The 27,983-nt window shown below is 28.0% G+C and overlaps 1 protein-coding gene across 1 annotated transcript in view; it reads left to right on the top strand.

The window, feature by feature from the left end:
• LOC119682029 overlaps positions 1–27,983 on the top strand; it is a 60,212-nt gene that overhangs the window by 8,413 nt on the left and 23,816 nt on the right. Inside the window, exons 2-10 of the mRNA XM_038095366.1 lie at positions 11,422–11,889; positions 12,753–12,867; positions 12,932–13,022; positions 14,141–14,371; positions 14,438–14,587; positions 14,648–14,760; positions 18,488–18,608; positions 18,682–18,990; positions 19,054–19,263. Coding sequence (XP_037951294.1) covers positions 11,466–11,889; positions 12,753–12,867; positions 12,932–13,022; positions 14,141–14,371; positions 14,438–14,587; positions 14,648–14,760; positions 18,488–18,608; positions 18,682–18,990; positions 19,054–19,263 — 1,764 coding nt within the window. The 5' untranslated portion in view covers positions 11,422–11,465. The remainder of the gene's footprint in view (positions 1–11,421; positions 11,890–12,752; positions 12,868–12,931; positions 13,023–14,140; positions 14,372–14,437; positions 14,588–14,647; positions 14,761–18,487; positions 18,609–18,681; positions 18,991–19,053; positions 19,264–27,983) is intronic.

Raw genomic sequence — 27,983 nt, 5'->3', positions numbered from 1 at the left:
CTCTTTCTCTCTCTTTTCTGATCTCTCACTCTTCTTTTTTCAAACTATCTGTCGCTCTTTAATATTTTGCAATTTGTGTTGAATTCACACTTCGTGGTGAAAATTCACAAAGAAAACATGACTTTACCCCTTCTTTTGTTATTATTTTCGTTTGTTATTATTTTCTTTTGTTATTATTTTCTTTTGCTATTATTTTCTTTCATACAAGTTTCTCTTCTCCTCATTCTCTGTTTTTATTTATTTTTTAATTGTTTAATTCAGCTCAGTTATTTTGCGATCGTGGGATGTGTGACTTCAAGAAGATCGTAACGTAAGAGACGGGATCTTTAGTTAATTTTTTGTTCTAAATACATTTAATTAAATAATAATTAAATATATATGTGCAATTTATTTAAAAAAATATAAATTAAATGTTTTAAAAGAATGTGATAATTAGTATACCATTTTTTTTTTTAAATTGTGTTTTGACAAAATTTATATAATTTTTTTATTATAATAAATAAAAACGGAAATAATTTATCTTTTGTTTTGAAAAATAGTGAAGTAATTTTAAATAAGTTGTGAATAAAAATAAATTGCAATTTTTTTTTAATATTTTTTTTATTTTTTTAATACTACGAAGTCACGCTTTTTTATTTTCAATAGAAAATTTTATCTCTGCACTGTCATTTTAAACACAAAAACTGTTTGAAAAAATCGCTGTGATGTGCTGTAATTAAATGCGGTTTAATTTTGAAGGTCATAAAGTAAAAAAAAAAATAAAAAAAAAATAAAAAAAAATTCTTTTTGGCGCTGAAAAGGTTCTGAGTGAATTTGTTAACTGACGAAATCTACTATAAACGTGTTCAAAAATGTAAGAAGAGTACTAACCCCACTAACAACATATTAAAATTATTTATTTTTTATTGTTCACAATTAAAAATTAATGATGCGAAATGTTGTTGTGATGCTAATTGTTAAGCAAACAATTCTACTGGAAGAATTTATGCCTGTATAATGTTAACAAAAAAAAATTGTATTCCGAGGAGAATATTTTCTGAAAACAAAAGATAGTACTAACAATTTTTTCTAAATTGTAAAAGTTCAAATAAAAGGTTATTTTCTTTATAATTTTTGATGTTATTACTTTAAGAGAGCTTTAAATACATTATAGTTAATATTTAGACTTACATAGACCTGTACCTCCGTTGTGATATCATTGTAATTCTAACCACACCTCCTCAACCTCCAACAAACCATGTTATATTCATTATTGTGATAGTTCCATAAAGAGAAAACATTGAAACACAGACATATCTGTGGCCCGTTGTGAAATCAGTAATCTCGTCTCATTAACCATGATTTATAAATATAGCTTTAATTAACATACTATATAAATTCATTATTTTTTTACTTTCAAGACACAACCAAATATAAAAATCATTAAGACTCATATGAATCCAGTACCAGTTGTATTATTATTAAATGTCTTATCTCACACCACCACAATTAACATATCTTCAGTAAGTAAACCATCTGGTTCCAATAACAAATCTTATAAGCTGATTTTTATTTCAATTGATATAAAAGTCCGGATTAGTGAACATTTTGGAACTCATACTCACCTGACACCCATTGCAATACTATTAAATGATTTACTTCACCTCCTCAAACATCTCTAATCACCCAATTGATTAAAATGATAGACCCTTAAAATTGCTTATTATTATTAGTTTGATTATTATAAAAGATAAAATTTTGTACCTCATACACACCTGATACCTGTTATGATATCATAACTGGTTTTGATCGTAAAAGATCATTCTTATTTTGATTATCATGATTGTTTCGAAGAGAGAAAATTTTGTGACACTCATACACACCTGAGATCCATTAAATGACTTTCTTTATCTCCTTAACCATATCTTCTAACACAACTGGTTGTTTTTTTTTGTTTTTTTCCTGTAGGTGGAAAGCATCGTAAGTCACAATGGGAGACTTCAACCCACTAAAACTACCTCTTAGGAATGAAAGGAGAAGATTTTCACAGCAATGTGGAAACTTCATTCCAGTAATCATGGGAGAGAGGAATGAGAAAATAGACTTAATACCTAGTGAACTAGGCTCATCTAAATCAGAAAGCAAGGGTTATATAACGAAAGCCGCGGATTGTGGCGAGGTTATGGTCCACTTCATCCTCTGCTTGAAAAGAAGAAAAAACGCTGCAGCTACTAAAAGCACATTGTGGTTTTATTGGCCAGCTTTATAAATTTATTATTATTTTTTTAATTGTGACAGTATCGAATAGAAAAAATATTGGGTCTCAGAAACACTTAAAAACTGTTGTGAAAGGATTAGGGAATTTAACGCAACTTCTAAACCAACTGTAGTAAATCATAGTTCATTAGATTTTATATTAATAAAATCGAATATATATATATGAGAAGATTAGAAATTTTATAAACTCAACTACTAACACCTCCGTCAATTTCTTAAAGCAAGAATTTCGTAACAAGTTAACTCTTTGCTTAAAGAGAGCTGTAATGTAACACACTAGACATCCAATCATATCTTACAATTTGTCTTCATTCTAGTAGATTCTGCCAAACTCCATGCTGGATACACTAAATCCAGCTGGACGTACACCTGTCAAATAATGACTCTTCGTAAATGCAAGCAGATTGACACAATATGAAAAGTATATGTGCTTTCGTAGTATATTTCCAGTCGGGGTTGGTTTAGTATAAGAGGGGGTCTGCCACTCATTTTTCGCTTTTTAGTTATTTTTTGCCTTCTTAAACAATTAATAAAATTTATTACGAAAACGAATATCAGTTGTAGCCTCAATTAGTTTTTTATATATTTTATTGAATAATTGATAATGTAAAGTTCAAATATAATGTAAGCAAATTTTAATTTTTCTGTTACATTAAAATGCGTATTTATAGAAAGACATTGTACATATATCAATTTTAAAAATAAATCTGATAAATTTTAATCTATAAAATAAAAGCTTAATCGCATAGGAAATTCTAGACTGATGAGCATTTTTTTTATCACCTATTTATATCGTCTAAGATATCACGTACATAAGCTTATTGTGGAAGTATATTTTACACACTTTTCTGATATTTAGATACGCATTCAACTTAAAGAAAATATTTAAAAAAGCATATAATGGTATACTATATTATTTTTAGTTAATCTGAAATTTGCAGAAGAATTTTAGTTTGCAGATTATTATCACAAAATGTCTGTATATTGTTCTATTAGATGTTCCTGATTTTTTCCTCAACATTAGGACTTATTTATGAAATTGTATATGAATTGTATATACTTTTATTAATGTTCTGGTAGGTACATTCATTGCTAAAAAATTGTAACAAACTTCCATAAAATACTAATGAAATTTAGTAATTGCTACCTCTAATTTAGATGTAATTATTTATCTCCAACATTTAAATATTTATGTGTAAGACAAACATTAATATTGCGAGTTTATAGTTTTGGCTTTAATAGAAGTTAACCATAACAAAAACATTACTTAGTTAATTTTTAAATTAATAAATTTTTGATTGTGTGTTCTATATTATATTGAAATATTGACTTCATCTTCATTATGTATATAGTATACATATCCATATTCATATATTACTGTTTTTATCTTATAAAAAAATTGTACTTAATAACTATTAATTTAACTACTTCAGCATATTTGTTCTTATGAATGTCTTCATAAAAACTCAAATCACAATTTTCTAGTATACAGGCAAGCTATTTCAAGCGATATTGGTTAAATCCAACTCAAATTAATAAAATGATACTATATTATGTATATAGTATAATTATTTTTAAGAGAAACTAATAAAAAACTATAGGTATATCTTTAGAACTCTTTCGAAATATAAAATCTTATTTCAGCTTTAAAGCAAATGAAAATTCTAGTTACATTCTTTGAACCTATCCGCCTTTGAACTAGAAAAGGGCTACTGCATCCCCGATATAAGCTTATATCCCCGATATAAAGACATACTCAACAACAGATATTCTGAACTTCAATTGAAATGTTGAGTGACTACTGCTCGGTTAGAATCGGTTGTTATTTTACTAACAAAAACATATTGATCACATCAATACTGATCACTTAGAGTCTTAGCCGATTAAGATAGTAAAGTAGCCTGAAAACAAAAAACTTGATTGATAATCATTTAGTATAAGCAAATATCAATTACTTCCAATAATGATGCTTGTAGGTTTATATAAAAATGACTATTGTATACTGTATGTGATGTAATCTACAGTTTTACGTCAGAGCATTTTGGTTTGCCTATGCACTTGATTTATGAATTCATTAATTAAAGCTATTATACTTAATAATATGAGATTGCAGTACATGTTAAATAATATTAATAAATCCTTCGTTATGACAACATCCATATACTTAGCAACAGAGGTAACATTTCATTTCTCTTGATAAAACAAAAAATTATTTACAATCAAACGGGAAGTGAAGAATTACCCCTTGGTTGGTTGGTTGGTTGCAGTGGCAGGTCATAAGATAACTTCAAATGTACATCAATTAGCGATTTTTCGCCGTTTTGTTACCACATTCCTCGCAAGAACCCTAGTATAGAAGAGTAGAGACTAAATCCATCCCACTGAATTTAGGTAATTTAATAGGTCTTTCATCTTCACCATTGAGCAGTCTGATAAACTATCACAAAAGTATTTTCCTAAAAACCTATATCTTCTGGATGCTAGAGCTGGGCATTCACAGAGAAAATGTATTATTGTTTCTTTCTCCTGCGGGTTTCTACAACTTCAGCAGTGAGAGTTATAGGGAATACACAGTTTCTCTGCGTGAGTTCCTATACACCAATGACCAGTAAGAACTGCCATAAGCCTTGCAGTGTTTACGCGATCTCTTTTGATCAGTTCCAGGGATTTATTTTTATTATAGATGGGCCACGTTAACCTGGAAGTTGCACATGACCTTTGTGCTTTCCATCTGTTATTGGCGAGTTGCAGAAAGTAAAGGAAGGTACTTCTTTTGATGGTCTCCAGGGTAATATAAACTGGTACCGCCAGTGACGCGAATTACCCCTTAATACTTCTAACTTTCTTTATATTGCAATTTCACATAAAACAACATTGATTTAATATTAGCCCTCTTTTCTGAAATCTACCTTTACATACATATCAATTTATTTTTTAATTTTATTTAATATATGTAAACCTTCTTTAATCTGTTACATTTAATCAATATTCTCAATGTTATCTTAATAGTAGTTTTCGGAAAAATATAAATAAAATCAATGAAATGCTTTGAAGTAATCTATTTATACCTTTCTATACTTTCCGTTATCAATGTAGTTTGCTACCTAATGAATCATGTTCTTTGTTTGCTGTACAATGTACGGCAATGTGATGTATAAGTTTTCTTTAGGCAATATAGACACTAGGTCATTATATAGGATTTTCTTAAAGGCTTTATAGATTGCCTGTAAAAAACTTGCCAATTGGTTATAAATGGCGATGACTTCAGTAATTCGTTATTAATAGACAAATGTTTCTTTTCGAATACAAAAAAAAATTTAAGAATTTTTTAACAATATGTAATGAAAAGTTTTCTATAGAAATTTACAGTTCCTATGGCTTTATTATTCTTTTCTTTTTTTTATTTTATTGTTCCCACAAGTTTTGTCTTTAACAGCTCTTTATTTTCTGCTGCTACTGTTATTGTTTTTATTGCGCTGGTCTTATCGGCTCCTAGCGTTAAGTGAAAAGAGAATTCATTACATCAAATCTATTTTGTGACGTAAGTTATATACAGTGTCCAAAAAAAGAGTCAGCTATTTTTAGTATTAAACAATTTATTATTGTCATTACAAATATGTGATCTATTGTTATTGTTGCGGAAATGTTGTTCTGATAAGCTAACATTAAATTTTACTGAAAAAAAAAATATTGATTGATCTTGAACTTGTATTATATATAAGTACACTAAACATGGTAAGACATCTGTTCTTCAGATTAGAAGAATTTGAATGTATTCTTAAAATTAAACATTTAAGTTAACTGATAACAATTGATGTGAACTTGTATAGAACATATGCAAAAGAGAGCACAGATATTGTCCCATGTACAACATGGAACTATATATGTCTATACTGAAATGGAAGTGTCAAGGCAAATGATTCAAACTATTTGAGCAGTACAACGATACTAGCGCAGTACGATTACACGAATCATTACGGGTGATGAAAAATGGATTAAATACGATAATATCCAATGCAAACGATTATTGTTGAATGCCATTGATCCTTCAAAAACAAATTTAAACAATTACATTGTTTTCAAACAGTGTTATGCTCAGCGTTTAGTTTGTAAGAGTATTGTCTATTAAATACTGCTCCAGCCTGGTGCAACGGGAGATCGAATTTCTTTCACTGCTCACAACTCGACAGATTGAATGAAAAATCTATCAAATTTATAAAAATTTCGATCAGAATTTGCCAACAGAAAGAGAAGATTTTTTATATGCACCGGACCTTGGTCTCTTAAAAACGCTATTAGTGTTAAAAAATTAGGCGATGGAAGAGTCACTGAAAATCACTTGGTTAAATTTTTTGCAAACAAACCATCGAAGTCTTGTTTTTATCATGTAATACCATATAACAGCAAATGTTCGAACACAATAAAGTTTTCGAACAGTTCCTCGAGATTCGAGCGAAAGAATACTCAGGCATTTAAATGCTTGAAGCTTTAGACAATTCAAATAATGTTTGAAATACTAGTTATGACCCTATAATCATCAGGAGCTATCGTAAGAAAAAGCAGAAAAAACAAAAAGATTTAGATAATATAGATCTAACTAATTTAGGTTTAATACAAATTGTTTATATTTGTAAACTAATAAATATAAAATATTAATTGAATGATTATATACTCCGTAGTTTCTTAATCCGATATTTTCTTAAAGACATTTCACTGCGTGGCACACGGGTATTTCAAAAACTTCAACCGGATAACGAAAGATTATTTTTTCCTATATTTTTCTATATATTTTCTATATTTTCCTATATACGGCATAAACTTTCATTGCAAGCGTGATAACATTTTACCTAAGGATATATAATTAAATCAAAAATTTTCTTAATCTGTTTAGCTTTTGCTGAATAAGAGTCCTGCTCAGTTTAATTAAATGTCCTTCTAAATCATTTTAATATTTCAATCAACTGTACTTGTTATGAATTTAAGTGATTTTTTTTGTCTCTTATTTCTGCTATATTGTAATTTTGTAAAGATTTTTAGTTTTTTTCTAATAAATAGGCAAAAACCCTACTTCTAAATAATTTCTAATTACTTCTGTAGAGAAAATTTTCAGCACAAAGTACGATTCTAAGTCATATTTGTTTTAACAATTAGACCTTTTTTTATAAGAAGAACTTTGGACTAATATATTTCTATTATAAATTTTTTTCAACATTCACATATAATGAGTTTATGTAATAAAAAATAATTTTTTTTAACGATGAGAAATGTTGTGGTTTTAGAAAATATACAATAAAATCTGTTAAATGTGTGTATTTATAATTGCATTTTTATCTCGTACTCCCAATGAGATATCTCGAAGTCTTGCAGCTTTATAACCAAAATCCAAGCTTCAATTGTTTATTTGCATCAAACGCCACATGCATTTCTATATATTTTTTATAAGAATTCTTCTGTGAATTTTTAAGAAACATGAACTTATCTTTAAACAATAGACACGTCAAAATAATGTCATTTGCTAAAACAATGCAATTCTTCTCATAAACAGTCATTGCTTTAATTATAGATGCACTGGAAAAAAAAAGGTTTTTGCAATTACAGATCATGTTTTAATAAGTTGATATGATTAAACTTGTAATTATTTTTTTTAATTTAAATTACAAATGTCAACTGATGCTGACATAATATAAAACAACTTCCTAAGAATATATACCTACACATTATACAACACCAAATCTTCGTGAGTAAAACATATTTCAATTTCAAATATGTTTCATTTTTTAGAAAAGAGACTTTTTTTGCTATATTTAATCATTTTATAAAGTTTAAAAACTTAAAACTTTTTTTGCAACAATTGAAGAATGTTGTCAATATCATAAAATAACAATGACTAAGAATAAATAAAGTGGAAATAATTATTATACAGCATTTAAAATTTATAATCATTTTCTTTTTTATTCCCCTTCCTCCTTTCACTGTTTTTATAAATTTAAACTTAAATATGTATTTTGAAATAGTAAAATAAAGTTCAAAATATTCCCAAGTATACTTCTTCATCTAAACAAATGGCTCAAAATTAAACTTCAAGCTACTTAAGCAAATCATCAAGCAATTTTCTTTGAGTTTAAAGTATAAAGTTCTACTGAATAACAGCACCATTAAGTCATTTAGATAATTAGGTGTCAATTTTGTGGCAACGCCAGTGAATGAATTAATTGTAGAATCCCTACAAACTGTTCAGTCAAAAATTTTAAAAATTAGAAACATCGCAAAGACTTTCCAATATCTATGGTAAAATTAGAATTCATCAATATAAAGAAGAAGTGTACATTAAGAGAAGCCACATACCAATCTTAGCCCCTCAGACGAATAACTTTCTATTTTGAGAAAACATTTTCATCCAGCCATAAAGCTGTAATCATCCTTACTCAATTTAAGATTTATATAAAGATATAAGTATTATATATATATATATGTATATATATTTATTTTCATTTTAAATTTCATTTCTACATTATAATTAGTGAATCTTAAATTAATATATAAATAAATATAATTAAAATAGCGATTGTGACACATGTCGTCCGTCGACTTATAGTATAATAGTCGTATTATAAATAGTTGTATAATAGTGAGTATAAGAATAAACTACACGTTATACACGTTATAAATAATAGATGAGCTATAAAATATATATTAGTTATTATATTCTAATATTAAATAAGACCGATATGCTATACAATTTTTTACATATTCTACTACTTTTGCCCATTCTATTATATATATATTAATATATGTTATAGTTAATTATATTCCCTTATCTTTGTGCTTTTTTCTTTTGTGCAAAAACATCATCCTGCAGAACCTATTTATAGACCACGTATATTTTTAATTCAAATCCAAATCTGTTTGTGTAGGAAATTTCTTTTAATTAACTTGCATTTATTTAAAAATAAAAAATTTTAAGATTTCACAACTCATTATTAGTCTTTAATCATAAGGGAACATTAAAAAAATAATAACTCTAATCTTGTACATTAATTATTACTAGTTTTCTCTTCATAGATCCACTCTTTCAATACTTTATTAGAAGATACAGTCTTCTTTTGAGTCTTATTTGACTTCTTTTATTCCTGACTGACTAATACTAAACCATTTTATTTTTATTTTCTTAGACCAATAAATAACTTACTCTTTTATGGCATTGTATTAAAAGGCACTCTACACGTTTATATATTTAATTAAACATTATTTTCATAAGTACATCCCACATATATAGTTCCTTATTTATTAATAATATAATTCATCCCACTCCAAAAAAAAAAAAAAATCAACAAAAAGTTTATTTTCCAATAGAAATTATCAACAGTAATGTTGTAATCACCTGGAATCCCAGTAAAAAAAGTACTTCTTTATTAATCACACAAGTATAGAGCTTAAAAAAAATAATTTCTTTAAACAACTTGAATATTTTAAAACTCTATTAACACTCTTCGTCATCCAACTTTAGTCAGTTCAAGGGGGTTTTCCACAAAATAAATTAAATTGTTCCAAACAATTATAAAAGTAATTTCATTTTAAAAATTTAATTCGCTCAAAAGGGGTATCCTTTAAAGTAATGATAGTAAACATTCTCATAAATGCTTTGAATATATTTTATTAAACGTTAATCCAAAATGGTTATGTTAGTTAGGTAATGCTTATTTGTAGATTAATATATGAAATTATTAACAAAAACCTAAGTATCTTAATAAAACTTTATATTAGGAAATATAAAAAGTACGCGCCATTTTTTGTCACTAGATGGCATATGGATAGCAACCCATGTACCTGACAACGATAGTCCGATTATGTCAAATGAAAATCTGTTTAAAAGATTACACTTCAGGCTCAATTTTTTGTGAAGAAAGTTGTGTAATTCATGGCTTATGTAAAATGTTATATTAATTTAAAAATGAGTTAATTATCGGAAAGAAATACGCTAGGTTAGGCTTTATTACTCTAAAAAGGTGATACTGCTACATAAACAAACTGGACCTGAAAGTGATGTTCTCTAGCCTATTCCAAATATTTCGATAATAATATTCATGTCGCATATTATTATAACATTAAAAAACTTGATCAAATTTTGCAATTGCAAACTGTCCTAATATAGCCAAAACATTAAACATTAACCACATTAACATTAGTACTACATAAATTAAAAAAAAGGAAATTTGATTTACCGAGTTACCATCCAAAAAGCAGTTGTAATCCATCATGACAATGCTAGGCCTTACACATCTTTGATAATTCAAAAGAAATTGACAGAACTGCGTTGGGAAATTTAAGTATAATCACCGTATAGCCCGGACCATACACCATCTGATTTCCATTTGTTTCAGTCTTTATAAAACTTTCTATATGGTAAAAAATTTATTGACCGAAGAACCGCTCAATAAATAACAGATTTTCTAGACCGATGGAAATTTGAAGTTACTCGAAAAATGGCAAAAGGTTATAAATAATAATGTTCTTTAAACTATAATGTATTGTACTATAAACTATATAATAATTTCAATAATGAAAATTATACTTAAAAAATTTACCAAAAAAGGCGGATAATTTTTAAATCATCCAATATCATATCTATATTCAATTTTTTTAAATACTTCATAAAAATATTGCTTTAAAAATTTTTAAACTTTTCATTTTAATCACATTCAAGTGCTGTATCTGTTTACATCCGTATAATGGCACATCGCCCAAACCATCATTCATGAAGCGAAATATGGGACACAACTGCGAAACTCTAAGACAGATGAGCATAAAAAATTATTCAAGCTATAAATAAAAAATGAACTACTTGCCTGTGGCTAAAAAGTTTACACATAAAACACTCAGTAACACCGGCCGGCAAAAGTACGAGTTTCTGCCTTTTCTGTATTCCAACTCATTTAAGTGATAAGTTCTCAGTTTAAATAGAACAGGAAAAAAACAGAAGTGTTTGCATAACACCATTTTCAGTCAACATTTCTGGCAGCTTTGTGTATTTTGCCATATACATATTTTATTAGAATCATTTTTTTTTTAAATCTATTTAAAGTCTAGCATCAAAATTCTATTTATTTAATCAAAGCAAATGAATTTCAACAAATTGTTTAACCTCGTATTTACTTTATTTTACAGATAATGACGTGGAAAATGTCTTAACGGAATCCCAAGCATTGGTCATGAGTGCATCTCAACATCGTCAGCAACAATTGATAAATCAACATATGCTTGAATCTCAAACTTCTGTAAGCAGTGCGACATCTATACAAACAGTACTACATCAATCCTTTATGAGTGCTACTGGTTCGTCGCCTAGTAAAAGTCTTCACAGTGCTTGTAATAATATATCATCGTTGCAACAAGTATCGGTGATAAGCAATACTTCGAGTAGTTCAACAAGCTCATCACAAACAAATGCAAATCCTCAGAGTATACCGTATGCTACAGAGGCTTTGTCAACAATACGAAATCCTACTGAGAACATAAATTCATTATTAGAACATATAAGTCCATCGGCACAGGCAGCAGTTATGAGTGGTGATGGCGTTTTAAATATTGGCGATGTCGCAGATTTATTACATCCACAACATGCTATTATAACAGGTATATAATAAACGCAATGCATATACAGTAATACCCCCTAAAACGCGGTACCCTTATAATTTGTTTTTATATTACGCGATTTCAATCCCCCGTACAGTACGTACATTCCCCCATATAACGCGGGGATTTGTACAGTTCATAATTAGCTTCGCGTACCTTTGCACGTGTATATACGGTGTAAACGGGAATACCCGGACCTTCTGCCCAAAAAGTACTCGAATTTTGTAAATAAAACACACAAATTTAAATTTTATTCCAAATTTATTTTATCTCCTTCAAAATATGCTCCTTCTGAAGCGATACACATATGCCAACGCTTAATCCAATCTTTCACACACTTTTCGTATGCCCGTAAAGGTATGGCTTTTAGTTCCTTTAGCGAATTCTCTTTTTCCGATTCAATCGACTCAAAACGCTTACCACGAGGGGGCAATTTGAGTTTTGGGAACAGAAAAAAGTCGCACAGATTCAAATCTGGCGAATATGGTGCCTGAGCGATGACAGTGGTGCCATGTTTAGTCAAAAAATCGCGTACAACAAGAATTTTCCATAGTAAAAATCGCTAAATGCACTTGAGGTAGTTTCACATTAACAGCTGCTGTAAACAATTGACAGATGGCGCTCAAATTTATACCGTATGTCAAGAAAGGGTGTACCAACATAACAAAAAAAATGTTTGAATAAGGTCTATTACTTAAGTAATTAACAAACAACAAAATCCGGGTACTTTTTGAGCAGAATGTATAACGCGTTTTTCTATAACGCGGGACCAATCTTCCGCGTTATAAGGGGTTTACTGTATTAATCAATAATAATTTTAATATTAATAAAAAAAATTAAATAAAATTGCATTTCGTTTATAGGTGGCCGTTCACAGGAAGGATGCCCACTTATCATATTTCCTGATAATAATAATTTTCTGTCATTGGAAGATGCGGATTATCAAAAACTTATTCTATATCTTACGTCAGTGCCATCGTAAGTGTGAAGTTTTATGAATCAAATTTTTTGTAATTAATATTTAATATATTTTTTATTGTAGACTGCAAGATGCTGATCTCGGATTTCATTTAATAATTGACCGACGTAAAGATAAATGGACATCAGTTAAAACGGCACTTCAACGTATTTCTGTATGTTATATTATTATAAAAAATTAATATTAAAAGAATTTTTTTATTCAATATATTGCTTAATTTATAAGGAAACTAGATTAAATTGTTGATAACTTGAAAACTCCATTAGACATTATGGAATATACCTAGCAGAGTATATAAATTATATATTCAGGATATGATCCATATTCTAGTACCGTCTCTGTAGGCTTCAGCTACTCTTTTCTACTATTGACTTATTATCATTTCTAGTATGTTAGGAGTAAATGTGTTGATCTGAAAAAATAGAGTTAATATTATATAAGGTCCTCAACTTATGAGTACTTCTACGCTCATAATTATCACTGAAGATTTATCATAAATAATAGTATATGCAACTTAATTATTGTGATAAATTTTGTAGTTTTTTCAATAGTGCATATTTCATATAATCGTAAACAATGTATGACTGTTTGTTTAATAAATTTGAAGAGCAGAAATAAAAATCAAGATTTAAAGTAATTTCAACAAACGTTGAATTTATGGATCACATTTTTGTACTGATTTTCCAGAAAGTCTGCTAAATACCATTCTCTGGATGCTTTTGTCTATTCAGTTGTTCAAAATTTTTCTCAAGTAGGTTTTTTGAGGTTAGAGAAGATTTAGAACTTGAAGAGAACTTAATTAGATATAAAATTATATATTTTATATAAATATATTATATTAATATATTGTAAATATTTAAAATAATAATATTTATTATTATTATTGATATTGCCAAATACCAATCATCAGTGGTTTCTGAAAATATATCTTTGATGTTAGCTCCTACATAATTTACCAATTTCACATCTAATTGGTTTAAATCGTCAGACTAACTATTTTTAGTTTTTTTTTTTTTTGAAGTTTGATTTTGAAGTTATATATATATATGGCAAAGACCAAAGTATCCTGCGAAACAGGTATGCGGGTCAAAAAAAACGAAAAATTTGCTAAAAGTTAATCATTAAAGTTTTAGTCCAATAAATATCAATTAGTTTAATTGCAAATTTGTTACTCTGTTTGAATGGGTTTAGATATAGTAGGGACTGAAACATATTATATAGGTATATATATATATATAATATATAAAATGCTTAATATATTTTCTTTTCTAGATCTACTTTCCTGGAATTATACATGTCGTATACGTTTTACGCCCTTCTGGTTTATTCCAAAAAGCAATATCTGAAGTTAGTACAAAATTTTCCAAAGATGAATATCGTTTTCGTTTGGTTATATGCTCCGCACTTAACGATTTACATGAATATATTGATAAATCACAATTAACTGTGGATATGGGTGGAACACTAATTTACTCACATCATGAATGGATACAACAGCGAATAGTAAATTATTATTTTATTTAATTTTATCAAAAAATATATATAACTGAAAATGTGGTTTTTTTACAGTCCCTGGAAAAATTTTCGAGTTTAACCCATCAAGTTTCCTCAGAATTGGATATTTTCATACAAGCCATACATGATACAGAATTTCCAAACTCAGTTGAAGCTACACAAAAACTGCTGGATGATCAGGGTGCAGATTATGATCGTTTAAAGGTTTTAAATTAAAATGTTTTTATTATTTATAAAAGTAATAAAAAAGTTTTAATTTTAAAGGAGGAAATTCTTGCTGCTGCTAAACACGGTGAAACGCTACTTAATAACATTAAATCAAACGATGAATTTAAAGAGTTTTCAGAACGTACTGGCAATGTTAGCTCTATTGAGCGGTACGTAATCATTGTATAATTTAACTCATTCCATTTGCTTTTAGTTAGTTTTAACTAATTTAATTTTGTGGCGTTTGATTAATTTCTAATACTAACAAAAAAAATGCGTAACGTTCTTTGTATCATCCAATCATACTCTAATCCAAAAATCAATCCTTGTTCTAAATCCATAAAAGTCTTTTATCTAAAATGTTAATATTTTCAATTTATTATAGCTCTGCACTGGTTTTGTATTCTTAAGTAATTTAAGTTCATTTTCTTAATATATTTAAATATTTAATAAGTTAAATTTTTTTAAACAAAAATTAACTTATTAGTTAATGCCTTACTTTGTAAAATATCAGATATCAAAGTATCATCTTCATTTTATATGTTTGTTTCATTTTTTGTATTATAAAATTTATGCTTAAATTAATTGAATTTAATTAATTTAACTCTTCAGTTGCAAATTGAAGTTGCTTTATGCAAAAATTTATTATTTATACAATTAAGAAAGATGTTCGAATTTATTATAAAAATATTAAATTAGATAAACTTTCGATTTAAATTTCTTAGTTGTGTTAACAAATTTTTTAGAGTTCAGATCTTTATTATTTAAAATGTAATAATAGTGTTAGCTCTTGTTCAAAAAAAGCATGAAGTTTTTTTAAATTATTTCAAAAAATATTTTGTGTTAGCTTATTTAATAATATATAAATATATATATATATATAAAGTGGAAGCTGTTATATTTTTGGCAAATTCTTTACACAAAATTCCATTCTTAGTTTTTATACTATATATAGTTCGACAGCTGTTTACTAAATATATAAATAATTTAATGTTGAATATTGTTCTCACGTCTCCTATGTTGCATGTTTGTTGAAATATGTTAATTATATTAATGTTACAAATGTATCCTTGAAGTTTCTATAATTTTATGAACGTATCAAACAAACACCTTACACATATATATTTACATACATCACAACTTAAAAGTTAAACATGTGACTCTACTTTTGCAATGAAATCCCTTTATATGTATAGTATTGTTATGAAGCCTCTTAAAAAGTTGTGTTTTCTATTTATCAAATTTTAATTTTCAAAAATCATTTTAATCATTTTTCAATTAAAATAATTAAGCAAAAAAAAAAATTTAAGATATTTTCTAAATTACTATTAAACTAGAATTATAATTAAAGAACACAATGAGCTAGTAGGCTTTGGTGAATCCTCAGGATCACCAATATAACCTATAATTAATGTAATTTATATGTTACATTATTTATAGCAATCACAACATTAACGTAACAAAAATTTGTGAAAAAAAATTATTCATAAAAAATTATTCATATCCATAAAAAATTTATTAATATGTAAGCTAACAAATATGATATTTTACCACGACAAATTTAATATGTTTGAGACACCTAGTCTTAGTATTTTTAAGGAACTTAAGATTAACAACAATACAGCTTTAAGTAATTAGCTTAACTCTATGTTTGGATACGTCTCAACTGAGTAAAAAAATATTGCGTATAAAATATTGCCACTTCTATTTACAAATCTTTATTGAAATGGAGCAAAATGCTGTGATTTTTAAAAGTTTTGATACTATGGGAAAGATTGAAGTCAATTAGCAACCTAAGGATTGGACCTCATCAATGTGGTTTCAGACCTGGCAAATTCACCCTAGACTAAATATTTCCAGTGCTTTAAACTCTGGAGAAGACCCAAGAAAAGCAAATCGACGTCACATATTTGTCGATTTTAAAGCCACTTATGACACTACGACTTGATGCACTCCATGCCGCTATGTCTGAATTTAATATACCATAACTTATATATAACTTATACGGCTATGTAAAATAACGTTGAGCAACACCACCAGCGTCTTTAGAATTGCGAATAACCTCTCCGAGCTGTTTGATGCCAAACGAGATTTCAAACAGGGTCACTTCTTGCCGTGTGACCGCACTAACACAATTTTTTATCAAAGTGTACTACTGGTTTACGCCAACGATATTGATATCGCTGACCTGAACACCTACATAGACAAACAGAAAAATAAGCAAAACAAATGGATTTTGTGGTATATGAGGACCAAAGTACTCCTGTTCCTGAGCGTCTTGGAGCTGACTACTCTGTTGATGATTATTTCGAAGTGGTGATTATTTGAAACCCAGCGTAAACACAAAAATAGCTATAGACCAAAAATTCAACGAAGAATCACTCTTGTCAATAAATGTTACTTTGGGTTAAGAAGGCAATTGAGAAATAAAGCCCCCTCTCGACAAACAAAAATCACGCTCTACAAATCCCTTTGTGGACTGTCCTGCTGTATGGTGCAGAAGCTTGAACAAGAGTGTTGAGAAGGTGTCACGAGCATTCGAGAGAAAAATTCAAAAAGTTGATAGTAAAAGAGGACTATAAAAAGTATCTGTTTCAATTTTTGTACAAGATTTTATAAAAATGGATCAATGGTTCTTTCTGAAAGTAGCAAAACGTAATCCAAAGAAATGTTTAATATTTCAATTAAGAAAAGAATATATTTTACTAAACAAGACTCAATACTTTTTCCTTTATTACTAACCAATAGATATGATATAAAGAATGCTTCAGCTATTAGGTTTCTTTTCGCTACCATCAAATGTAATCAAAATAATTTAATTAATTATGGTTTATTAAAAATCATAGTAGTAGTTTTTCTATGTGATAAAGATATTGATAAAGAGCTTCCATATTTTATCTTTTTGCATATAAATTTATAAAAGTCTACATAATAAATGATACTTATTAATTTCTTCAAATCTCTTATTAAGTGTTTTTACATATCAGTATCAGACTTAACAACTTTATGCATTTTGACATATAATAATTTATGGATTATATTGATAAAATGTACTCCAAATATGTAAATTTTGTTTCGTACTGTAAAATATAAGAATAAAATCACAGATTAAGACTTATTGTAAAAACAAAAAATGTCTACTTCAACTATAAAATCCAAACATTCTAACTATTGTTCCTTTAACTTAACTTCTTAGCGTATCCGCATAATATCTGACTTTCTTAAGCTTAAAATCATATATGAAATTTTGGGAAACAAGTGTATTTTAAGTATAATATATTTATTAATTCCTAAGTATTTTAATAAATAAGTAATATATGTAAATTTGTAAAATACACAATATATTTTAACATAACCGAACTTTTGTTAGCATAATAAACATACACTCCTCCACAATATTAAGAAGGGATATTTGAGGACACTTTTCCACACTCTAATTAATATACTCTCACAAAAATATTTATGTTAAGTTGAGCACCAGACACATTTAACCAAACTAAATACAAATGTCAATTACACTTACTAATAATAAATGACTAAATTTGTTAATTTAAAAGATTAAAGATTAAATAATATAAACAATACAGCTATAGAACTTAATGTTTCTCATGTTCATCCAAACGTTTTTGTCTTCCACTTTTTCTTGTATTTACAAACGCATTTTCAAATCTAAACTAAAAACCAAACTATATCGTAACGCGACGAAAAATATGTGCTATTTACACATAAATTTTCGTAAAATCTATAACTATATGAAATACAAATATGAAACAAAACAATAAAAAAATGCAGACCCAGTGCAGGGATCATTACTCATCGCCAACAAATAATTTATCATCATCAATACAAATTAAAAAAACCTCCATACCATTATGATGATTGTCGCGATTATCGTAGACTACTCGTACAGTTGGAGGAAACCGAGAGACGTTTCGATGAATTCTGGCGTACACATCGTAATCGCCTAGAGCAATGTTTGGCGCTAAGAAAATTCGAACAAGATTTCCGAGAAGCACAGGTAGGAAAATTAACATTAAACTATACACAGAATGAATTTATAGAATCAATAACTAATATTTATTTGCTTCCAGTATATTTTTAATGCCCACCTAAAATGTGTTGCGGAAATGACTGAAATTGGTGAGAGCGTAATACGTGTGGACTCACTTATACAAGAAACTGAGGAATTTCAAAAATTCATTTTTGCTGATGTGCAACGCGCTGTGGATATAATAGAGGCTGGACAAAAGCTTATCGGTTTACGTGGTGTTTATCCATGGGAAATTGTACAACCGAAATGTGATGAATTACAGCGCGTTTGCGATATAATTACGGAACGCTTAACGAAACGTTTAGAAATACTGTCAAAGAATCGTGAACTTATGGAAAGAGTAGAAAAGGTTATGTTTATTTACATGCGTAAATGATTATTAATACTAATGATTAATTATTTATAATTTCAGGCTAATCAGTGGTGTGCAAATGGTGTGGAGTTATTGGCTTCACAAAAAATTGAAAAATGTTCAGTTTCTACAGAACTTGCAGAGCAAAGTTTAAAAGAAATACAAGCTTTTATAGCTTCAGCATCTGAATTTAAATTATCTAGTCCAAGTGAATTCAAGAAAATATTTTTAGAAAGTACAACACCCGAAACCAAAGCTTTAGTATCTCAGGTAAGTTTTAAAGTAATTTAAAAGTGTTTATACTTAATTTTTATACCTATTAATGTCTTATATCCAGTATTAATATGAAATAAGAAGTTTCGAAATACATGATTGTCGGCTTGAAAACCATGTTAGGATAACAAATATTCTCTTCCCTTCGCTTTTTTCATTCTATAAGGAAAGAAGTGCTTCTATTCTGCCTTGACGTTACTCAGCACACGAACAATCCATATTAAACTTTGCCAACTGTATAAATTTTTATATTCTTAAATTTATAGTGTAGTCCTTTCTTAGCGGCTTTCTGTCTTCGTCCTATTCAACAATGTACTAGGTACCAAAACATTAGCAAGATCTTTCGGTATCTGTGCATGGTTTTGTATTTGCATGTAAAAACACAAGATTAGAGGAATAAACTGACATGTACCTTTGGTTTTTATTATATAAAAAGCAAAAGTTTGGGCTGTTTGAATCGTGTTAACCTTCCGAAATTCGTATCAATACAATAAGTCAGCTGAAATATATTAGTAGAGTCACCACAGTTATCTAAGAGAATGACTTATCAATGGCTTAAATAGTTTTTGAATATATGTTATTGTCTAATTAAGATAAATTAACTTAAAAAAAATTTTAATAAATTAAACATCGTCGTTATGCCAAGAAAGGTATTAACTATATGTTGTAAATTTTCTAACTGTTTTGATTTCTTAAACCGATTATTTCCAAATCTTAAGTTTAAAATTATAATAAGTGTAACTTTACTTAGATCGAAATATGGAATACCGAACACAAGGAAACTAGTAAAATATATTATCTGTAAATGTCCAGCATTGAAGAGACTAAGACAAAAATATCTGAGCGATACAAGCCGTCCCTATCTTCGTCCCTATTGATTTTTCTTTCTGGTAACACTAAAGTCGTAGTTGATCTATGTAAGGCTCTTTTGAGCTAGTCAAAACTAATCAAATTTTAACTAACTTTAGTTCAAAAATACAATCAAAATAAAAACGTTTTCATTCTTCAATAATTCTCATAATTTCTTTCTTAAGTAGATAAATATTTATTAACTAATGGCTTGTCTACTGATGTAATATCATTCCTGACTCATTGCACAAGTTAAAATCATCTTTTCTATACTCATCACTTAACTTTCTTTTCTTCATTACATTATTCTTTCATGCCAAGTTCCACCTTTTAGTTTTATTCCACTTAACATAATAGATAGGATTGTTCCCATACAACAAGTAAAACAACATCAACTTTCCTAAATACGCAAAATGGAGTATATATTCTTTCTGTATTCTTTACGAGGAGTTTACAAGCCAAACCAATTGAATCTTTATTTCTTTATCTTTTCTGATATTCATATAATTAGTTACTAGTCATAAGAGAAGAAATTCTTTTAAATTTAATAAAAATTTAATTGTTAGAAAACTCATGTATTCTTACTCGGTATTAAAAAATTTTACGACGAATGAAGCACATCTTATATTTGATATATGTCTTTCTAGACATCAATCATCTTATAAATATATTTGCAAATATTTTTTGTTTATCTAATCAACAAATGAATAACCGCTGACTTCGTTATATTGTCCCCATATTGAATAAATGTTTAAAAATAGTTTATGTATAACATAAATTTACATATATAGTTTACAACTATGTGGATCGAATTTTATATAAAATTATTTTTTTAAATGTAGCCAGAATTTAAAGGTAAACCTTCATTTGCTCTAATATTGAAATAATATTCATCATAGTTTATTAGAGTTACGATACCTTGAAATTTTGTTTAACAATAACCATGATACCAAGTTGACTCTTTATATTATAACACACCTAACTATGTAACTCAAATGATATAAACTAATTCATAGCTTCAAAGCTCTTATTAGAAACTAGTTTGTCACAAAAAACCTAAAAAGAAATAGGAATAATATACTTATAAGATAAGTAGTTACATATAGCCAAGTACAAACAGAGAGAGGTGCTTGAGAGACTGAAGCCTCCGAAATAAACTGAAAAACTATATAGGTATATGCCATATGTACATTCATTATTAATACATCAGCACATGGTTGCATAGTAAACAAAATTATAGTTGGTCCAGTATTTTATCTAAAAGACCCCCGAAGTAAAATTCTGGTCTTCTTGTGAATGTGAAGCAAGTCAAGTGCTTGAAGGACTGAAGCCTCCGAAATAAATCGGAAAACTATATAACATATATACCATATGTACATTCATTATTAATACACCAGCACATGGTTGCATAGTAAACATAATTATAATTGGTCCAGTATTTTATCTAAAAGACCCCTGAAGTAAAATTCTGGTCTGCCTGTGGATGTGAAGCAAGTCATTGGAGGTACGTATAATACTTTATCCAATGATTTATAATGTACTGTACGTACAGATTCACTATGGCCATTGCAAAGAAATTGTAACTATCATTGAGCTAAATGAAACGATTTTAAATGTAATCTTATCGGTAGAGCTATCTGGGTCAAAAAAGAGTAACAAACCAATTAAAGAAATGATTAGGTAATACAATAGGTTAGGTACTTGAGAACCTAAGATCAAAACTGTAGGATTATCGTATGAAACCAACTAAAGAAATAATTACGTAATACAATAGGTTAGGTCCTTATGAAACTAAGTTCAAAACAGAAAGGATTAGGTTCTCTTTGAATGTTCCACTTAAAATATGATGATAAAGCAACTTATGCTTTTAACTATATAGTTATCTTAAAGCTGCACCTATGACATTTTTAAGATAAGACTTTTCTCTTTTTAGAAGAATATAAGCTTGTTGCATATAATTAATAATAATATCAAAAATGTATCTAATTTTAAAAAGTCTTCAAGTAAAAGCAAATATGAGAACAGAAGAAATAATACAATTTTTAATAATAATGATAATGTTATAGACTATTTCCGTGTTACAAAAAAAAATCAAATAAACTACTATTTATTAAGATCGAATTTTAGTTTAAGTTCACATTTAATGCGATAAATTTCAAAGCTTCGTCAAGAACAGAAACCACAAATATGTTAAGGCAGCATAAAAAAAGCCTATCACATATCGCACTTCATATGTGTGAACAACTATCACAGACGAAATAAATTCAATCTGTGCTGATACTAATTTGTGCGACGTTTTAAATTGGACCACATAATATATACTTATGTACACACATTTATCTGGAATAATGTGTAAGCCTCCAGACATTTATGTAAAGAGCCATTCTACGTCTCACTGAATCATAAATCAGTAACGAAACAGAGGCACAATAATAATTTTAGTTTTATTTTGTTCGTGAGATAAATATAATGTATATGCGATATATATTAGATTTAAATAACGCAGAAGAATGTGTTTATCATAAATATAAATAAACTATATAATATATAAATTTAAATATGCTTATATGTTTGTAAATATTTTTTGTTCACCAAAATATTTTCAAAATGTACTTAACACATAGACGCTGGTCTAATCCCGTTTCCAGTAGTGCTTATATGCAAATCTCTAACTTAAATTTTGAAGTGAGTGCGAGTTCGTTGGTTTGGGTTGTTTTCAATAAAAAGTTTTTTATAATAAATAAAATAAAATATATTGTTTAATGCAGTAATGAAATTTAAAATTTGTTTTAATGCAAAGATATTTTTTTATCGCAGAGATAAGTGATAATACCATATATCAATCAAAACACACAATTGTGATTTACTATTAAAGGCGCCAATTAAAAATAAATTGATAACAACGAATATATATATAATTATTAAAATATTTAATATAATTAAATATGATTCAATTAAAAAGTGAATTAAAATGCAATGGAATATGAGTCACGATATTAATACGAGTAGTGTGAGAAATGAAACTAATCAATTCAAATGTAACAAGTGCCTTACTTTTTATATTTTCATATAAGAAATGAATAAAAACAATGTGAATATAATGTTTTATTTTAATTAAATTAAAAATGATTGCTTTTTACTGTGTAACAAAAAAATTTAAATATATATACGATCAACAATAACTAACCCTACTGTATATAATTATTGTGCGTCAATGATCTAAATTTGATACTTTATTATCGAAATTATTACAATTTAAATGTTTATAGCATAAAATTAATAAGATCAAAATATTAATATTACTTAAAAATAAATATTAAATTTAAATTAAAATGTAATTTAATTTTAAACAAATCTAACACATGATATAAAATTTAAAACTAATATAATTTAGTGCAACATTAGGTGCTAACCTAATGTGACAACTGAGTCATCACGTGAGTCTGCGTTTGAAATTTGGCAGGGTTTGAATCTCGACATTTGCAGTCCAAAAATTATACACCAACAGTTGAAACCAAAATAAATATCTTTCGTTTTTAAATGATTACGTACATCTGCCAATACATGAAATAGTGTAATTTGGTCGACTGAAAAACTTCACTTAAATTAAAAGAAATTTGTGTAATTAAATTTATTTACTACAATATTTCCGCTTTTTGATCCAAATAGATTCTTGAATAAAATAGAATAAGGAGTTATACATTTAAGAAGAAATTGCATCAAAAATTATATCAGAATTGTACGCGTATTGAGTCTGTAAGAAGAAAAAATGCTGCAGTGATGGTAATCTGTAGTTTATAATAGTAATCTGTGATTCATGTTGTTAGTTTGAGTGAAATCAAAAACATATATCAGCCTGTTTTTGCTAAAATCACATTTCACGTACTATTTATTAATACAACCGGGCCCAGTTGTATTAATCGGTCCAGTTGTATCAGATATATGAGTGTGTCAGAACTACAACAACTGAAAATGATACTTTAGCGGTGTTAATGATCGGCAGTATATAATGGTAGTCTATGCTTTATGTTGCTTAATGAAGTAAAAAATTATATTAACAACATACTATTGCTTATTTTTGCCCAAAACTATTTTTCAAACACTATCAAGAATTATTAAAGAATACACATAGGGACCTTGAGTCCATTATGTACATTAAAGCTTTTTTAAAATATTAGACGTCACATAACATTATATATATGGTATGCATTTATTATAATACAATACTATGTTATATTTTAGCGCAATAGAGCATCGACTATCATTGCAAGTATCTGAGTTTTCATATTTTTGGTTTTTGCTAAGGGATACGTTTGAAGTTGTAATGATATATAAATACTTATATTCTTTTAATATATAATATATATATATACGGCCCTATTCTGTGCACTTGACAAATTTGTCAAATTCTTTAATAAAATTTTTAATTTTTATAAAGCAGAAAGCTTTTTGGTATTCTGGACACATCTTGACAAATTTCAAAGCTCAAGTAACTAATGCTTCTCACCACACTATGGTGTAAAGTGTTTTGTATATAAAACTGTTCGTAACTGTTCGTAATTGTTCGTAACTGATCGTAAAAAATGCTTGTAAAGAGCACATATTTTAAATTGTCGAAAGCATTTTTCATGCAGTCAAATAACAATAAAAAATATGCTTGTAAAGAGCGTATATTTTAGGTAAGAATATTTGTTATGCATGCAAAAAATAAAAAATGCTTAAAAAGAGCATATTTTTATAGTTGTCAACAGCATTTGAGATATTGACAACTAACAAGGAAAAGAGCTTTTTATTTATGTCACAGAATACCAAAACCTTTACAGCAGTCAATTTTGACAAGTGTCAATGTTTGACAATTTTATAAAGTGCACAGAATAGGTCCGATAATATATATATATATTTAATATATAAGTGCCACTATGGCACTTATGCAAAAAGTGCAAATGATAGTGAGTTGTGGGCGGCAACTTGCGACATCTGACCAGAGATGATGCTATCTGGTACTTCTGGTACTTTGCTTGTCATTCATTTGCCATGGAGTGCGTTTCAAACCGGGTGCTGCAGCCCAAATTGTAGCAGAGATAGTTGGTAGGCCTCGCATCTTACCAAGGTGGAAGTTATGACTTGCATGAATTTCTTCATTGGTCACGTAAAAAATACTGGACTTCTTCTTCTTGTAATGCTTCCAAATCAATTCTTTTGAGACTTCAACTTTCATTTCCAATGGGCTTCCTCTACTTTCTCGAGTTAGTGTTACTGTTACTGTTACTTTTAATACATGTCTATAAAGCTTATAAAAGTTTCATAATTTTCAAAGTGTATCTTTTCATTCGCCTTATTATCGATAAAAAAAAAACAATAGTGGAATAAGAAGAACTTCCTGATTCGTTAGATATTCATTTGGAACCATTCTGAAAGGTTATTGCTTTTCCATACTGCCATTTAATTGTTACTTTAGAGATTAAAGTATAAGTATACTAAGTATCTCAGCTAATATCTGCATTACTCTATTTGTGAAATTTTCTATAGATACAAACAATTAATATTTTGAAAGCCTACTTCTATTCGATTTATTGCTGTATCTTTTTTTTTATTTTTTTCCGAAGAAAAATTGTTTGCTGAATAATAAGACATAACTAACTAAATCCTATATATATCCAAAGTAAGCATAAGATATATGCACAATTTATAAAAAGCTTCTTCTTATGCTAAAGGGCTTTCTCTCATATTTCTTCAAAGAAAGCATGAACTAGAATTTATTTTATTTTTTTACACTTTTGACAATTCAAATTAAAATAATTTATAAGAAATAAAGTAGTGATTTTTACCAATCGATACTAAAAATTTATCTATAAAACTGTTGGAGGATTTGGTGGTTGAATGCACATAAAATCGGATACTTTCGCCAATAAATTTTGTAGTGTAATTTTGATTTAGATATAAGTTTAAGCTTCTATGAGATGCTGTTATTTCTATATAAATTAGTTTTTAAATGTTTCTACATTTTTGTACTGTAAAAAATTAGAGAATAACAATAAATTATTAATTTATAATGAAATTAATAAATCAAATTATAATAAATTATTGTTGGCATTTCATAAATATTAAAAAAATAATATTTGTCGGTGACTTCTAATAACAACTATAATGTTGTAACCTGACATATTATTTATAAAAAAATAAAAATATTTTAAATAATGTCTATTCGGATTAAATTTTATAAATAAAATTTATTTCAAATGTCCGGCCAATCAAGTTTTCATCATAAAAATATTTCCGTTAAAATTGCACACACAATATTTTATACAAATTTTTACTTGCCGTTTCGATGGAAATGCCACCAATTGAATTAAATTTATTTTTACCATAAATTTAACCCATATATGTCACTCTGACAGTGTACAGCATTTTGCGAGTTGTCCACTGACTATTCATGTCTATTTACAGTTTTGCAAGCTACCCAAGCTACCCAAACGCAGGTTGACTCATAAGTTCCAGTGGCTGTGAGTACAACTAGTTCATGTGCAGAAGTCCAAAATACATTGCAACGCTTGATGTAATATTGCAATTTACACTAATTTTGTTTACTTATCACTGACAAATTTACTCAATTGGCTGCCTTATAAAGCCTTCACTGCATAGCAACTCTTGCGACAATTCCACAAACATTTTTCTTTATTTTCCTTAAAAAATTAACTTCGCTCGGGTACTGACCTCTGATATTTTACTGCTGTAGCTGTAGCTGTTATTGATAACACGTTTCGTTGACAATCAAATGTATCTGTAACTATGTACACATATATATATATAATAATATGTTTTGTTGTAGTTATTGTCATTGATTGTTCCTTGTGTGCTTACTATATTATTAAGATATTGCTTCTTAATAATTTTCCAACATGAAGTCATGTGCTGCTACAGTGTGCTTGGACTGGAATATAAATAAATGTCTACACAATCTGTTAATTATATTGCTTTGGTTATGATGAGGTTAATAACACAAATGTGCGGCCTTATGTTGAAGAACTAAGGATATAAAACAGTAATAATTGCCCCCAAGATACCAATTATAGCTCTTATGAAGACAGTTATGGAGCATGAGTTAACCTATAATTTTTAGACAGCGCATGCATTGCAATTAGAATATGACTTCTTGATCATTTGGATTTTTATGATAAATTCCAGAGCTTGAAAATACACCTAATAAATATTTTCTCATTAAAAATATATATTTTTGCAATAAATTTAAGTAAATAATGTACTTATTTTTTAATATTTATAAAATATTTAAATGCTTTTAGTATCAGAGACACTAAATGATTTGATTATTCTTTCAGAGTAGAGTTTTTTAATTATACCATATGTGGTATAATAAAAAAAATGATAAGCTGTCTTAAAAAATATTTTTATTATTAGAATGGGTTTAAGTATATCCGCCTGACTCGTTTAATTTGACTTTTTCTTCATATAATATCATAATATCTTCTTAAATTGAGTCTCTTTTAACTACGATATTTCAACGGCTTTAAATATTGCATTTGTGTTGATTTTCAAAATAACCAGTTATTAAAGATATCTCATCTTTATTTGACGAAAATTACTATCCTCCAAAAGAATCTTATAACTTGAAAAACAAAAAATAATTTCTGAAAATCAGACCTGGTGAATATAGCCAACTATTCTCCTGAGTCATTGATCAACAATTCCATAAATAATCAAAACAATTCTTGCAATTCAGCCGAAGTGACTTACTTACTTTGGCTACGTCGATTAGTCTCCGCCAGCCAGTTCGATCTGTAGCTTGCTGTCGCCAGTTGTTAGTGCCGAATGCCCCCGAATCGTTGATCACGTAGTCCTTCAACCGAAGA

Source organism: Teleopsis dalmanni, chromosome 1 (genome assembly GCF_002237135.1).
Source record: "Teleopsis dalmanni isolate 2A chromosome 1, ASM223713v2, whole genome shotgun sequence".
Classification (NCBI taxonomy): Eukaryota; Metazoa; Arthropoda; class Insecta; order Diptera; family Diopsidae; genus Teleopsis; species Teleopsis dalmanni.
The sequence above is the reverse complement of the archived record's forward strand: the minus strand, read 5'-3'. Positions and strand labels throughout refer to the sequence as shown.